Source organism: Neoarius graeffei, chromosome 10 (assembly GCF_027579695.1).
Source record: "Neoarius graeffei isolate fNeoGra1 chromosome 10, fNeoGra1.pri, whole genome shotgun sequence".
In the NCBI taxonomy this organism is placed as follows: Eukaryota; Metazoa; Chordata; class Actinopteri; order Siluriformes; family Ariidae; genus Neoarius; species Neoarius graeffei.
In genome coordinates this window covers 92445075-92461408 of record NC_083578.1, presented here as the reverse complement: position 1 = coordinate 92461408, position 16334 = coordinate 92445075, and the positions used below count along the sequence as shown (strand labels likewise).

General features: G+C 46.0%; 1 protein-coding gene across 9 annotated transcripts in view; it reads left to right on the top strand.

Moving 5' to 3' along the window:
• The window catches only part of dennd2da (DENN/MADD domain containing 2Da), a 52427-nt gene extending 37981 nt beyond the window's left edge, over positions 1-14446 (top strand). For all 9 annotated transcript variants that reach the window (XM_060932656.1, XM_060932654.1, XM_060932658.1 and 6 more), the window contains 6 exons: positions 1644-1792; positions 3654-3825; positions 4271-4321; positions 4619-4700; positions 13813-14055; positions 14159-14446. In XM_060932656.1, the coding sequence (XP_060788639.1) occupies positions 1644-1792; positions 3654-3825; positions 4271-4321; positions 4619-4700; positions 13813-14055; positions 14159-14223 (762 nt within the window). In that variant the 3' untranslated portion in view covers positions 14224-14446. The remainder of the gene's footprint in view (positions 1-1643; positions 1793-3653; positions 3826-4270; positions 4322-4618; positions 4701-13812; positions 14056-14158) is intronic.
• Positions 14447-16334: the final 1888 nt, after the last annotated feature.

Here is a 16334-nt window from a genome sequence, read left to right as displayed (position 1 = left end):
TCCTTCTTTAATAAGTAAAGAGTGTAATCTGTGGGATGTTTCTGTGGCGTAAAAAGGCTGGAACAGTCGGGGACGCGCTGCTGGAGAAAACTGAACAGTAACGACGCTTCCTTACAGTAACACAGCGACCCGTACTGAAATACACCGATATAAACACTGGCACAGAGAGACGAGACAAGACGGTGAAAACCGGAACACTAAAGCAGTGTGTGAGCGCACGCGTATACACACACACACACACACACACACACACTCTGAAGAGAGGCAGCTGCTGTGATGAATCACACACACTTTAGAATTTCTACTGAATCCCTCACTGGTTTAAATCACATCACTCTCACTGGCCAATCAGATCTGTTTATTTGATGTGTGATCCATCAGCCATGTGAGCGTGTGTGCTGATTGGCCAGTGAGAGCGCTGATGATGTGATTTAAACCAGTGAGGGATTCAGTAGAAATTCTAAAGTGTGTGTGATTCATCTCAGCAGCTGCCTCTCTTCAGAGTGTGAGTGTGTGTGTGAGTGTGTGTGTGAGTGTGTGTGTGTGTGTGAGAGACGTGTTCCTGCCTGTTTGTGCTCACACACTGCTTTACTGTTCCAGTTTCACTTTTTATTCCTCCGTACACACCGTCTCCTCTCCTCTCTCTGCTGCTCTTGACCTGTTTTATTTGTGCTGAAAGTTACTAAGGGGCGGAGCTTAAATTCAACTGGTTTATCTGACACTGTACACTTGATCATGTGACATCACCACAATGAGAGAAAACTTTTCCATGATTTTCTTCCTACTTTAGTCTCGACCAATCAGACAGCTCCCCCCTCTTACACCTCAGCTGCCAAGCAGGGAGGGCGGAGACTATCACGGGCTTCCTCTGAGGCGTGGGACTCCACCCACCTACCTACATGTTTTCAAACAGTGTCGGTTGGGGGGGGCACACCTTCGGAGGAAAGTGCTGTCTACCCACTTCTGCATACGTGAACCCACAGAGACGTGTGATTGGGCAGTGTTACTGTAACTGATGAGGGGGGAGGGGAGTATGCCCCGCCCACTCAGAGAGCATGGCCAGTTTTACTTTCTTGGTTGTGAGGGTGTTTTTAGTGTGTGTGTGTGTGTGTGTGTGTGTGTGTATGAGAGTTGGCATGTAAAGGCACGTATGATGTGTTTTGTCCAAACTTGCCTCCGGTTCACTATTTCAGGCTGCAGCATTTTACTTAGACACACACACACACACACACACACACACACACACACACACCCCTGTAGGTGAAGGGTTTCAGTTATCTGATGAGTTGAAACAGATGCTGGAGAGAGAAAAACACTGAAGGACAGGAGGAATTAAGGGAGTAGACCCGGGGGGAGGGGAACGAACACACACACACTTTACCTTTTTGGAGGGTGTGTTTGTGGTCGGTGTTGATTCAGGTGTGTTAGAAACAGGAAACATCAAACTGCAGATTTGTGCAGGAGGAATTAAGAGCAGGGACACACACACACACTAACATAATACACTATAACACAATAGTACACACGCACGATGAAGAGGTGTTAAAAATATTGGCACCCACTGTGTTCTGATGATATTGTGTACTGACATTGAGATGAGGTGTGTAAGGATGTTGTGTGTGTGTGTGTGTGTGTGTGTGTAGATCATCAGTCTGACACGTCCCACTGACTCGTGGCTGGAGCACGTGGATTTCCGCACGCTGTTTCAGTGTTTATCGGATGAAGAAGTGCTGCAGGTTTTCGCTGCGACAGTATTGGAGCGCAGAATCATCTTCATCGCTGAGGAGCTGGGGTATACACACACACACACACACACATGCATCACACACATTATACCCTCTCTCACACACTCCCATGCACTTACTGTTAGGACTGGGGACTGTTTTGGCCTCTAGAGGCCGCTGTTATTGCTTTATCTTGTCATGTTTGTTTTGGCCTCTAGAAGCCGCCACTGTTTTGTGTTTGTTTTGACAGCCTTTGTTTTCATGTGCTTTTGCCTCACCTGTTCCTTATTTCCTGCCCCGCCTAGTTCTAATTGCCCTGTGTATAAATACTTCCTCAGTTTGGTCCCTAGTCACGGAGTCTTTGTGCTGTTATCACTTGAGAGCTCTGTTCCAAGTTCCTTGCCTTTGTCTTTTTGGTCTTTTGTACTTTGTTTTCTTGTGGACATTTTGGACTTTGTGTTTACCATTTTGGGATCTTCTGAGCGTTTGGATTTTTGCCTTTTCTTTTCTTATCTTTGGCTTTTTGTTTTGACTTTGAACTATTTTGGATTTTTTATTTTTCTCGTATATCTTCTGAGCGTTTGGATTATACTTTTTTGCCTGGGATTTTGTATATTGTAAATAAACTGTTTTTTCTACTCTACTTTCGCCTCACTCCTCTGCACTTGAGTCATTCCCCTGGTGGTCTAGTGGGGGTTTGCTGGATCGCTACACCAGCGACCCAGGTTCGATCCCCAGCAAAACTCTAACACTTACTGTACATCTCACACACACATTACACACAGACACATTGCATACACATGTGGTTACAGCTTACACACACTTCACACACACAGAAGAGTACAGAGTGTACTGTAGTGTAATTATCATTAGTAACTATCACTGATGCAGTGAAAGTGAAGATTAGAAAGCTGTGACTCACCAGCAGTGTAATAAATGTTCTGATGACACTTCAGGAGCTTTAAATCCCTTCAGAAATATTTTTGTCAAAACATTGTTTTTCTGTAAACTTAATAACACAGTGCTTAAAAATGAGGGGCGTGTCTCCATTCCTGAGTCTGATCTGATCCGTTAGACTCGTATGAAGAAACTCCTGCTGTCGTGCAGTTCCTCACGATGGGGTTCATTGAGATCCAGAAGATGATGATGTGCAGTTGTGTCTGCAGCTGGCTCTTCCTCCTCCATCATAATCCTCCGTGTGACTCGAACGGAAGGGACTTTTATCTTAGAGGTGTGATAGCCACAGGGACTTTTATTTTGAAACCCCACTGGAGCCACGGTGAAACACCATTACAGACGGAAGGTGATTGTTGATGTCCAGGACGACACGTCCCTGAACCCCACTGAAGGATCCTGTGATTGTGTCCCACAGCACTGCGTTCCTCATTCAGAAAAGCCCCCCCCCCCGTCAGGATCTCTGGAGTTCTGAAAACCCACCCCACCCCCACGTACAGAGCAGGACCTTTTCAGTGATGCTCAGTTGGTCCTCTACAGGTTCTCAGAGCATTAGGAAAGAGTCCTGCTGAGTCTCTGAAGGAACCGTCCTACCAAGGAAACATCAGAAACACTCGGTCTCCTGTTCTCGTGCTGTAAGTTGTTGTGTTCCACGCCCTGACACGCCCCCAACTCACACGAGACTGGGCCAGTGACAGCAGAGGAGATGAAAGTGTGCTGGAGAAACAGTTTAGAGAGGAGGATTCGATCAAAATATAAAATTATTGGTCACATTTCTAATAATAAATGTACAGGGCCTCAACTAATAAAAGAGAACTAGTTTTACTTGACTTCCGGGGTGCCAATAATAATGGAGGGTGCTGTGTGTGTGTGTGTGTGTGTGTATATATATATATATATATATATATATATATATATATATATATATATATAAAATTTTTTTTTCTCTCTGCTTACACCCCCCCTCCCCCCCAGGACGTTATCTCAGGTGATCCATGCCGTCTCCGTCCTCCTCCATCCCTTCATCTGGCAGCACACGCTCATCTCCATCGTGCCTCAGATCCTGATTGACGTCGTCATGGCGCCCACGCCGTACCTGCTGGGGGTTCAGAAGCGGCTGGCTGATGAGTGCCTCGATCAGGGCGATGTGAGTGTGTTTAGATTTAATGCTGTAACGGAGATGACGATCAGACGCTATGGTTAGAGACGCAGTGGTGATGATCAGTGCAAAGAATCTAAACGACTCTGATAAACCTGTAAACTGCATTACCTGTTCGCCACATCACAGCTCTCTCTCACACACGTTTTAGACTGCGTCTGATTTAAAGAGGAAATTGTGATTAGAGTTTTGGTTAAATTTACTTTTAATGCTGGATCAGTCCGAGTTATGATTAGCATGATGGCGTTATTAGCAGAAAGTACTGGACAATTATTTTAGGGTGTTTTTTTTTTTTTTTTTAAATTTCAGGCTACTTGTCTGAATTTTTTTAATTTATTTTCACATTTATGATTAGTGCCTGAGAAAGTAGTTGTTGTTGTTGTTGTTGTTGTTATTATTATTATTCTAAAGGAGTGTGTGGTCTCTCTTTTAGCTGCTGGCTGTTGATTTATCGGAGGGTCGAAAGGAAACATTCATCAGACAAGTGAGTTTTATTTTTATGTTTTTACTCATTTATGGTCTTTAACTCCGTACAGGACTGGGGTCGACTCTTCAGTTTTTAAGAAACTGCTTTATAAATAAAATTTGACTTCCTCACACATTTTAAACATTTAATATTCAGTGTTTATGAAACGCTTCAACCCCCCCCCCGACTCCTGCGGCTTGTTACTAGTTCAGGTTTATTGTGTAAATCCGTCCCTCCTCATCCCCACACTCAGTGAATGGCCCTAATACTGGTGTGTGTGTGTGTGTGTGTGTGTGTGTGTGTGTGTGAGAGCAGGTCGGAGACGAGGACTCGATTCTGCCCCCCAAGCTGAAGGAGGAAATCCTGCAGGCTCTGAGGAGTCGGAGTGAGAAATCCAGTCAGTGTATACACACACACACACGCCTCACTCTGAGTGTTTAATCATCACACACCGATGGGTTTCACTGGGCATGTCGGGATTCAAAAAGTGGAAATTAATTTAGAAATTATTTAATATAATAATACAGAAATTTAATGAATTTAATCATCATGACAGAAAGGCACCATTTTTTAAAATTCAGTTTTTTTTGTTTCAGTCGGCGATCCGCGTGGAAGAAAAATAAGTCTGAAACTGAAGTAACAGGAAATTTAAAAACAACAACAAGGCAGAAACCTGAATAATTATTAAATATATTTACAGATGAGGGTAACTGTACGGTGTTACCCTAATAACAAGCCATGGGTAACACAGGAAGTCAAAGCTGTCCTCAACAGGAAGAAGGCCACCTTCAGGAAGAGTGACAGGGGGCGATGAAAGCAGCACAGCAGGAGCTTTTTAAATTTGTTTTTAAATTTCCTTTGTCATTAAATTTTTTTAATGACAAAATTGAGAATATGCTACAAAAAATTCAAACTACTAATTTAAGGTCAGACAATGTAAGTGACCCTGTAGTTAACAATATAACTGTATCAGATCAGCAATTAGAATGTTTTACTCCCCTTAAAGAAACTGAATTACTTTCATTAATCTCCGCATCAAAAGCCTCGACTTGTGTACTAGATCCCTTACCTACACGTCTATTCAAACAGATAATACCTGAAGTAATTGAACCGCTTCTAAAAATAATAAATTCTTCTCTTACGATCGGCTATGTACCCAAATCCTTTAAACTAGCAGTTATCAAACCCCTGATTAAAAACCTGACCTTGATCCCTGTCAGCTGTCCAATTATCGGCCGATATCAAACCTCCCCTTTATCTCCAAGATCCTTGAAAAAACTGTGGCACAGCAGTTATGCTCATATTTACATAGGAATAACATCCATGAAATGTATCAGTCAGGATTTAAGGCCAATTTATGCTGACAACCCAGTCCTCGCAGACAGTGTCTGCGTAGCCCCCCCACCTTCGCAGACGCTCTGCGCGCACCTCCCAAAAATTGTGACCACCGCAGAAGCCTCGCAGACAAGAGGGCTCCGATTGGTCCACTCTACCCGCTGTACACGCACTTCCGCTTCCCTACTTTCCCAGTTTTTGTTTTCACGACCGGCATTTTTAAAAACACGAGCGAAGATGGAGCAGCATGAAGAGCGGTTGATTGAGGAAGTGAGGAAGTACGTACATCTATACGACTCCAGTTCTAGTCATTATATATATAAAAAAAAAGTTCTAGTCATTATACGGAGGATAAACACTCCATTAACCACACCCACCAATTACTCCTAGCGACTTCTCGCCCCCTTGCGTTGTGCCGGTGAATAACATCGCGCACGCCTATTCCCCCGCTCAACAATAAATTACAACTGTCTGCGAAAAGCTATCTGCGAAAGCCTTGTCGCAAGAGCATACAGAGGCCTTTAGACCTCATCATAGCACAGAGACAGCTCTGGTTAAAGTAGTAAACGACCTACTGTTGGCGTCTGATCAGGGCTGTGTCTCGCTGCTTGTGTTGCTTGACCTTAGTGCAGCATTTGATACCATTGATCATTCCATTCTTCTGGATAGACTAGAAAATGTTGTGGGAGTTAAGGGAACGGCCCTCTCCTGCCTCAGCTCTTATTTAACTGATCGCTATCAGTATGTTGATATAAATGGTGATATTTCTAGACATACTGAGGTAAAGTTTGGTGTTCCACAAGGTTCTGTCTTGGGTCCACTGCTTTTTTCTTTATACATGTTCCCTCTGGGTGGTGATATTCGTAAACATGGTATTAGTTTCCACTGTTATGCTGATGACACACAGTTGTATGTTTCTGCAAAACCTGATGAGAGACACCAGCTTAATAGAATTGAGGAATGTGTGAAGGACATTAGACACTGGATGCTTATTAACTTCCTTCTGCTTAACTCTGACAAGACTGAAGTACTTGTACTCGGACCACATGCAGCTAGAAGTAAGTTTTCTGATTCCACAGTAACTCTGGATGGCCTTTCTGTTTCTTCACGTGCAGCAGTAAAAGACCTCGGAGTGATTATTGACCCCAGTCTTTCATTCGAAACTCACATTGATAACATCACCCGGATAGCTTTCTTTCATCTCAGAAATATTGCTAAGATAAGAAATTTAATGTCACTACATGACGCAGAAAAACTAGTCCATGCTTTCGTTCCCTCCAGGTTGGATTATTGTAATGCCTTACTGTCTGGATGTTCCAATAAGTGCATAAACAAGCTCCAGTTAGTTCAAAATGCAGCAGCAAGAGTCCTTACTAGAACTAGAAAATATGACCACATCACCCCTGTCTTATCCACACTGCATTGGCTCCCAATCAAATTTCATATTGATTATAAAATACTACTATTGACCTTTAAAGCACTGAATGTTCTCGCACCACAGTACCTGAGTGAACTTCTGCTCCTCTATGACCCGCCACGCCTACTTGGATCAAAAGGTGCAGGCTATCTGCTGGTACCTCGTATAGTGATGGCTACATCAGGGGGTGGAGCCTTTTCTTACAAAGCCCCACAGTTATGGAACAGCCTTCCAAGTAATGTTCGGGAATCAGACAGTCTCAGTGTTTAAGTCTCGGCTGAAAACAGATCTGTTTAGTCAAGCCTTGTGTTAATGGTGTTTATGAGGTAAAGGAGTAGATCTGGAGGGTCCTCAGACAGAGTGTTTTGGTAAACTGGGATGTATGGATGCTGTCAGTCCCCACTCGCTTGCTCACCCGAGTTTGTTGACGGTGTAGTGGCTGCTGCTTTATGTCCCGGGGCCCCTCATGCCTGTGTTACCTTCTGGCTCTCCCCTTTTAGTTATGCTGTCATAGTTAGTTGCCGGAGTCCCTGCTTGTACTCAGTGCAATATGTATACTGTTCCTACTTATTCAGGTGACATTGGGCATACCTAACAACCTGTGTTTTCTCTCTCTTCTCCCCCCCCCACCTGTCCCTCTGAGTTACATGTTGGTTTTGGGATCGAGATGCTGAACCTCTTCTGATCCTTGGACCTGCCTGATCCATCCTGGTGCCCTGTGTCTGGTTGGAGTCTCATCGCATCACTCTTGTGGAGCGCAGCCCCATGTGGACAGTTGGGGGTTGCGCCTGGAGGACGCGCTGGACTCTTGCAGTGGTGCTTTTGTGGCTGGGGACTGCAGTTGACTTGCTGACTTTAGGACTGCAGTTGTTGTGAACGGTTTTGCGCTCGGGTTTCCGTCGGTGGGGGGTTTATAGCATCAACGAAGCTGACTTTATGTTAGGACTGTTAATGTTAGTCATGTTTGTCTGTTGTTGCCCGGATGGGGATGGGTTCCCTTTTGAGTTTGGTTCCTCTCGAGGTTCCTTCCTCATGTTGTCTGAGGGAGTTTTTCCTTGCCACCGTTGCCACAGGCTTCATCATTGGGGATAGATTAGGGATAAAATTAGCTCATATTTTAAGTCGTTCAAATTCTGTAAAGCTGCTTTGCGACAGTGTTTATTGTTAAAAGCGCGATACAAATAAACTTGACAGCTACAGGAGAAAGGTGGAGCAGAAGCTGAAGGAGAACAGCATGAGAGAGGTCTGGGAAGGTGTGAAAACCATCACCGGCCACAACACAAAGACCAGAGTTGGGGGGGGGGGGGGGGACAGTGGAGAGGGCAAATGGCTTGATTAACTTTTTTTCAACCGGTTCAACCAGTCCACGTTCCCCTCTCCCTCACTGCAGCCATCTCTCCTTCTTCCCTCAACACACCTCCCCCCAGCCATTGCAGCAGCCCCCTCCTCCTCCCCCCCCCTCAACACAGACTCCTCCATGCATCACTGCAGACCAGGTCAGAGGTCAACCGAGGAAGCTTCACCCCAGGAAAGCAGCAGGCCCGGACAAGGTGTGTCCCCAACTACTGAAGACCTGCGCTGCTGAACTGGGTGAACCACTCCAATGTATCTTCAACCTCAGCCTGCAGTTGGAGAGAGTGCCCACCCTCTGGAAGACATCATGCATCGTTCCAGTTCCTAAGAAGAACCAGCACAGAGAGCTGAATGACTTCTGACCGGTGGCACTCACTTCACATCTGATGAAGACGTTGGAGCGGCTTTTCCTCAGCCTCTTCAGACCCCAGGTGCAACACACCCAGGACTGTTTGCAGTTTGCGTACCAGGCAGGTGTTGGTGTGAAAGACGCCATCCTTTACCTGCTACACCAAGCCCACTTGCATCTGGATAAGGGAAATGGCACAGTGAGGATCCTCTTTTTGGACTTCTCGAGTGCTTTCAACACCATCCAGCCCCTACTGCTTCAGGACAAACTGAATAGGGTGTGAGTGGACCCCTGCCTGGTCACCTGGATCTCCAGCTACCTCACCGACAGGCCACAGTACGTCAGGCTGAAGGATATCACATCTGACACTGTGATTAGCAGCACTGGAGGACCCCAGGGCACGGTGCTGGCCCCTCTTCTCTTCACCCTGTACACCGCGGACTAATGCTACAACTCAGAGATGTGTCACATTCAGAAGTTCGCCGATGACACAGCCATCGTTGGGTGTATCAGGGACGACAGAGAGGAGTATAGGAGCCTGGTGAGGGACTTTGCCGTTTGGTGCAATAGGAATCATCTGCAGCTCAACACCTCAAAGACCAAGGAGTTGGTCATTGACTTTGGGAGGTCCAGACCAAGGTCACGACCAGTTCTGATCAAGGGAGTTGAGGTGGAGGCTGTGGATTCCTACAAGTACCTCGGGCTCCTCCTAGAACATCCTAGAACTGCCACCCCTCCTAGAACTGCCACCTTATTGTGGTGGAGGGGTTTATGTGCTTGAATGATCCTAGGAGCTATGTTGTCAGGGGCATTACACCCCTGTCAGGGTCTCCCAAGGCAGACAGGTCCTAGGTGACAGGCCAGACCAAGAGCAGTTCACCAAAACCCTTATGGAGAATCAATCAAGGACCATGACGTCGCCCAGTATGGCGCAGCCGGGGCCCCACCCTGGAGTCAGGCCCGGGGTTGGGGCTCGTATGCGAGCGCTTGGTGGCCAGCCCTTTGCCCATGGGGCCCGGCCGGGCTCAGCCCGAAGCGGTGACGTGGGCCCAACCTCCTGTGGGTTCACCACCCACAGAGGTAGCCGTAGGGGGCCGGTGCAGTGTGGATTGGGCGGCAGTCGAAGGCAGGGGCCTCGACGACCTGATCCCCAGACACAGCGGCTAGCTGTTGGGACATGGAATGTCACTTCGCTGGGGGGGAAAGAGCCTGAGCTTGTGTGGGAGGTTGAGAGGCACCGGCTAGAGATAGTCGGGCTCACCTCCACGCACAGCTTGGGCTCCGGAACCCAGCTCCTCGAGAGGGGCTGGACTCTCCACTTCTCTGGAGTCGCCCATGGTGAGTGGCGGCGGGTTGGTGTGGGCTTGCTTATAGCTCCCCAGCTCAGCCGCCATGTGTTGGAGTTTACCCCAGTGAACGAGAGGGTCGCCTCTCTGCGCCTTCGGATTGGGGAGAGGGCTCTTGCTGTTGTTTGTGCCTACGGGCCGAATAGCAGTATAGAGTATCCTGCCTTCTTCGAGTCCCTGGGAGAGGTACTGAGAGGTGCTCAGACTGGGGACTCCATTGTTCTACTGGGGGACTTCAATGCTCACATGGGCGACGACAGTGACACCTGGAGGGGCGTGGTTGGGAGGAACGGCCTCCCCGATCTGAACCCAAGTGGTTTTTTTTTTTGTTGTTATTGGACTTCTGTGCTAGTCACGGTTTGTCCATAACGAACACCATGTTCGAGCATAGGGGTGTCCATAAGTGCACGTGGCACCAGGACACCTTAGGTCAGAGGTCGATGATCGACTTTGTTGTCATTTCATCTGATCTCCGGCCCTATGTCTGTGGACACCAGAAGTAAGGGATGCCGTCAAGCTGAAGAAGGAGTCCTATTGGGCCATGTTGACCTCCGGGACTCCTGAGGCAGCTGACGGGTATCGGCAGGCCAGGCGTGCTGCAGCTCGGGCAGTTGCGGAGGCAAAAACTCAGAACTGGGAGGAGTTCGGGGAGGCCATGGAGAAGGACTATTGGTTGGCCTCGAAGAAATTCTGGGAAACTGTCCGGCACCTCAGGAGGGGGAAGCAGTACTCTGCCAACACTGTTTACAGTGTGGGTGGGGAGCTGTTGACCTCGACTGGGGACATTGTCGGGTGGTGGAAGGAATACTTTGAGGATCTCCTCAATCCCACTGTCATGTCTTCCATTGAGGAGACTGAGGCTGATGACTCAGAGGTGGAATCGTCCATTACCCAAGCCGAAATCACTGAGGTGGTTTGCAAGCTCCTTGGTGGCAAGGCACCGGGGGTGGATGAGATCCGCCCTGAGTATCTCAAGTCTCTGGATGTTGTGGGGCTGTCTTGGTTGACACGCCTCTGCAACATCGCGTGGCGGTCGGGGACAGTGTGTCTGGAGTGGCACACTGGGGTGGTGGTCCCTCTTTTTAAGAAAGGGGACCAGAGAGTGTGCTCCAATTATAGGGGAATCGCACTTCTCAGCCTCCCAGGGAAGGTTTACTCCAGGGTACTGGAGAGGAGAATTCGACCAATAGTCGAACCTCGGATCCAGGAAGAACAATGCAGTTTTCGTCCTGGTTGCAGAACACTGGACCAGCTCTATACCCTTCATAGGGTGCTCGAGGGTTCATGGGAGTTTGCCCAACCAGTCCACATGTGTTTTGTGGATCTGGAGAAGGCATTCAACCATGTCCCTCGTGGTATTCTGTGGGGGGTGCTTCGGGAGTATGGGGTTCGGGGCTCTTTGCTAAGGGCTGTCCGGTCCCTGTATGAACGGAGCAGGAGTCTGGTTCGCATTGCCGGCAGTAAGTCAGACCTGTTCCCAGTGCATGTTGGACTCCGGCAGGGCTGCCCTTTGTCACTGGTTCTGCTCATAATTTTTATGGACAGAATTTCTCGGCGCAGTCAGGGGCCGGAAGGAATCCTGTTTGGGAACCACAGGATTTCATCTCTGCTTTTTGCAGATGATGTCCTGTTGGCTTCTTCAAACCAGGACCTTCAGCATGCACTGGGGCGGTTTGCAGCCGAGTGTGAAGCGGCTGGGATGAGAATCAGCACCTCCAATTCTGAGGCCATGGTTCTCGACCGGAAAAGGGTGGCTTGCCCTCTCCAGGTTGGTGGAGAAGTCCTGCCTCAAGTGGAGGAGTTTAAGTATCTTGGGATCTTGTTCACGAGTGAGGGAAGGATAGAGTGTGAGGTTGACAGGCGGATCGGTGCAGCCTCCGCAGTGATGCGGTCGCTTTACCGGTCCGTTGTGGTGAAGAAGGAGCTGAGCCAAAAGGCAAAGCTCTCGATTTACCGGTCGATCTACGTTCCGACTCTCACCTATGGTCATGAGCTTTGGGTAATGACCGAAAGAACAAGATCGCGGATACAAGCGGCCGAAATGAGTTTCCTTTGCAGGGTGGCTGGGCGCTCCCTTAGAGATAGGGTGAGAAGCATGGTCACTCGGGAGGACCTCGGAGTAGAGCTGCTGCTCCTCCACATCGAGAGGAATCAGCTGAGGTGGCTCGGGCATCTCTTTCGGATGCCTCCTGGACGCCTCCCTGGGGAGGTGTTCCAGGCATGTCCCCCCGGGAGGAGGCCCCGGGGAAGACCCAGGACATGCTGGAGGGACTATGTCTCTCGGCTGGCCTGGGAACGCCTCGGTGTTCTTCCCGAGGAGCTGGCCAAGGTGTCTGGGGAAAGGGAAGTTTGGGCTTCCATGCTCAGACTGCTGCCTCCGCGACCCGGCCCCGGATAAGCAGATGGAGATGAGACGAGACCTCGGGCTGTGGCTGGACAGCAAGCTGGACTGGACTTGCAACACCAACCACCTGTACAGGAAGGCACAGAGCAGGCTGTACTTCCTTGGGAGGCTGCAGTCCTTTAACATCTGCAGGAAACTCCTGTGGATGTTCTATCAGTCTGTTGTCGCCAGTGTCCTGTTTTACACCGTGGTGTGCTGGGGGGGCAGCACATCCAAGAAGGACACATCCAAGCTGGACAAACTGATCAGGCGGGCCGGCTCTGTGGTCGGCGTGAAGCTGGACTCTCTGGTGACGGTGGCAGAGAAGAGGACTATGGACAAACTACTGAACATCATGGACGATGCCAGTCACCCTCTGCACACCATCATCAGCAACCAGAGGAGCCTGTTCAGTGACAGAATGCTCCTTCCCAAGTGCAGGACGAACAGACTCAAAAACTCCTTCATCCCTCACGCCATCAGACTGTACAACTCCTCTCTGGGGGGGAACAGGAGGACAGAGGACGGGAAGGAGCAGTAGCCGAGCCTGACAATAAGCAGTACCGGACAATGTGCAATATAATGTGCAATATCTGTCCTACTAGATTCCCCCTCCCCCCATATATATATATATTTTTATATGTTAATAATTAATTTATCTAGAAGTTTTCTCTATTTTCTTTATCTGTTTATTCTGTAATGATGCTGATGGAATTTTAATTTCCCTGAGGGAACCCTCCCAAAGGGATCAATAAAGTTTTATCTATCTATGTAGGTTACTTCATTCATTGACATTTTAATTTATTTCTAAATTATGTCTCACATTCTGTAAATTATTTTTTTTTTTTAATTTACACATTTTATGAATGACTTCAAAAATGTTGTGAAAATTGATTCGTTAATTTATTAATGAACTCATTTAATTTATTTTAAAAAGAGAATGAAAATTGAAAAATGTGTAATTTTTATTTATATATATATATATATATATATATATATATATATATATATATATATATATATATACACACACACACACACACACACCTCTCTTTAAAAAGTGTTTCTAATAATTTCTAAAAGAGGCCCGTAAGGGGCAGAGCTTCAGTTAAATTTATGCAACCAATCACAGACTTGGTCATGTGACGCATCACTGTTCTTTCTTTTTCACGTCTTTTGCTCAGTTTCGTGTTTATCATAAAACATTGTTATGAAATAATTTTTAAATATTCAGATTGTAACATTTGGCAGGTAAGAGGTTAGCGTTGAGGTTAGCTGCCATTCTGTGACCCATGTGATGACGTCACTGCGCTTTGTGTGTTTGAGGTCTGGAGGAACTGAACCATATCGTCCCTGAAGCCTTCCTGCCGTTCTTCATCAAAACTGTCGGCCATTTTTCCAAACACGTGGTGAGAAACGGACCTGACACTGCGGCGACCTTCGCCAAGAGGAGATTCTGTAAAGCCATTGAGTCCAAAAGCACACGACGTTTCGTCAAGAAGTTCGTTCAGACGCAGATGTTTGACCTGTTCATCCAGGAAGTGGAGCAGAGACCCGCGTCCCAGAAAGGTCAGACACACCCACTGTCCTATGAGACACACCCACTGCACAGTTAGACAGTTCCTCTTTTATTCAGTATTTTATTTGCTCTCTCTGTCTGTCTGGTCTGCAGGTTTTTTTGAGCAGAAGATCTCTGAGTATCACAGGAAGATGCAAGAGAAAGTGAAGAAACACTAGAACTTTATAGACGTGTAAAATATTCAGGAACTGGATGCTAAATAATTATTCAGAATGTAGATAGAAAATAATTATTTATCTTATAGTTTTATTGTAAATTGGGGAGTGTGTGTATAATGGACTGTGTGAGATTTACTTTTTAGATTTTAATTTTTTTTTAATTGTTAGCATGTGGTTTTTAAAAACTGAGCCAGAATTTAAATAAAAACTTTTTTCTTTGAAATGTGGTAGTTCTCAGTTTTATTGACTCTTTTTAAATTAAATTAAACTTTTAATTTACAAAGTTATAACGATCAATCAGCACCAAGCAAAGATTAGCAACATGCTAAAGCAGTAGTTTTTATATTTAGGGCCTGAGCACCGTTCGGTGCGAAGATTGTTTTTTGAAGGATTCCTCTTTTATTATTATTATTATTATTATTATTATTATTATTATTTTTCTGTCGCATTTGACCTTATTTGAGGCATTTCCCCATGCACGAAAACTCATGAAATTTGATACACACATCAGTCATTGTAACCGCTTCTCAGCCACAGACGTTTGGCCCCGGGCGTGGCCCAGGGACTTCATAGCGCCCCCTAATTGAAACAAAACTCTTCAGAACTTATGGCCAGAACCTTACTCAGAACCCTTAGATCAGTACAAAAATGACATGAATCATGATAGTTGTCCTAGCAACACACACACACACACACACACACTGCAGACACAGGGAAGCTAAGATGACTTAAGATTACAGCGTGAGATGGAGATAAGGAGGAGACACGTATAGTTTTGTACATATATAAATGTACATTTTCACACCACAGAAACACACACACACACACACACACACACTTTTTAGTCTTTGTCTGTCTGTCTCTCATCCGTCAAGCAGTCATGGCATTTGCAACATGCACATCACCTTTGAACATTTGATGAATATATGACATGTGACTGTTTTGTTGGGTGGCGGAATGTCCTGGGTTGCGGAACCACGCGGGCGAGGGCCCGTCAAGGCCGCTAGCGGCTTTAATTTGGGTTGTTTTTTCTGTCAAAAATGTAAAATGATTTGTTAAAGTTTTTAGGACTGTGTTTAATAAGAATTCTTCACTGAATAAGATTTTATTTATTCTGATTCATCCTTTAAGCAGTGAATAATCGCAGATTTAATGTTTTTCGTTATAAAGGAACATTTTGGTCAGAAAACATTTACAGAGAAAACCGGACACTGCGGTACTGAGACTGTCCACTGGGGGGCAGCACAGTTTATACACCACTGACCAATCACAACTGTGTGTGTGTTAAACACAAAATTAATGATGTGAGAATAAAGAGAAGCTCCTGAACTTTTCCCTGAATATTCTGTAAATATTGTGATTTTAAACAGAAATCAAACAAAACAGTGAGTCAGGATTCAACAGGAAACATGTATTTGCATAAAAGAGTGAAATATTTCACACTCAACGATGATGAGTTTCTTCATAAAAAACAAAGTTATGTTTATTGTAAACATTTCTTACATGCCAGAGTATTATTGGATTTACATGTCATTGGAGTATTATTAGATTATTTACATGTCATTGGAGTATTATTAGATTATTTACATGCCAGAGTACCATTGGATTATTTACATGTCATTGGAGTGTTATTGGATTATTTATATGCTGGAGTATTATTGGATTATTTACATATCATTGGAGTATTATTGGATTATTTACATATCATTGGAATATTATTGGATTATTTACATGTCATTGGAGTGTTATTGGATTATTTATATGCTGGAGTATTATTGGATTATTTACATATCATTGGAGTATTATTGGATTATTTACATATCATTGGAATATTATTGGATTATTTACATGCCGGAGCAGGGCCGCTGACAGCTTTGGCTGGGCCCGGGACAAAATGCTCTGAATGGGCCCCCCCAAACGCCATTAAATGTATTCCGTTACGCCCCAAGCCTGCATGCGACAGCCCTGCATGCGCACTGTCTTCCTAAACTCGTGGATAGTCTACTATAATCACGCGATTGGGGTGCTCTTGAAGGAGCAGCGATGGACGGGGGATTTCGGGCAGGGCTGGGGGCGAACATAGTATACTGTGCGTGCGTACTGTCCAGTGT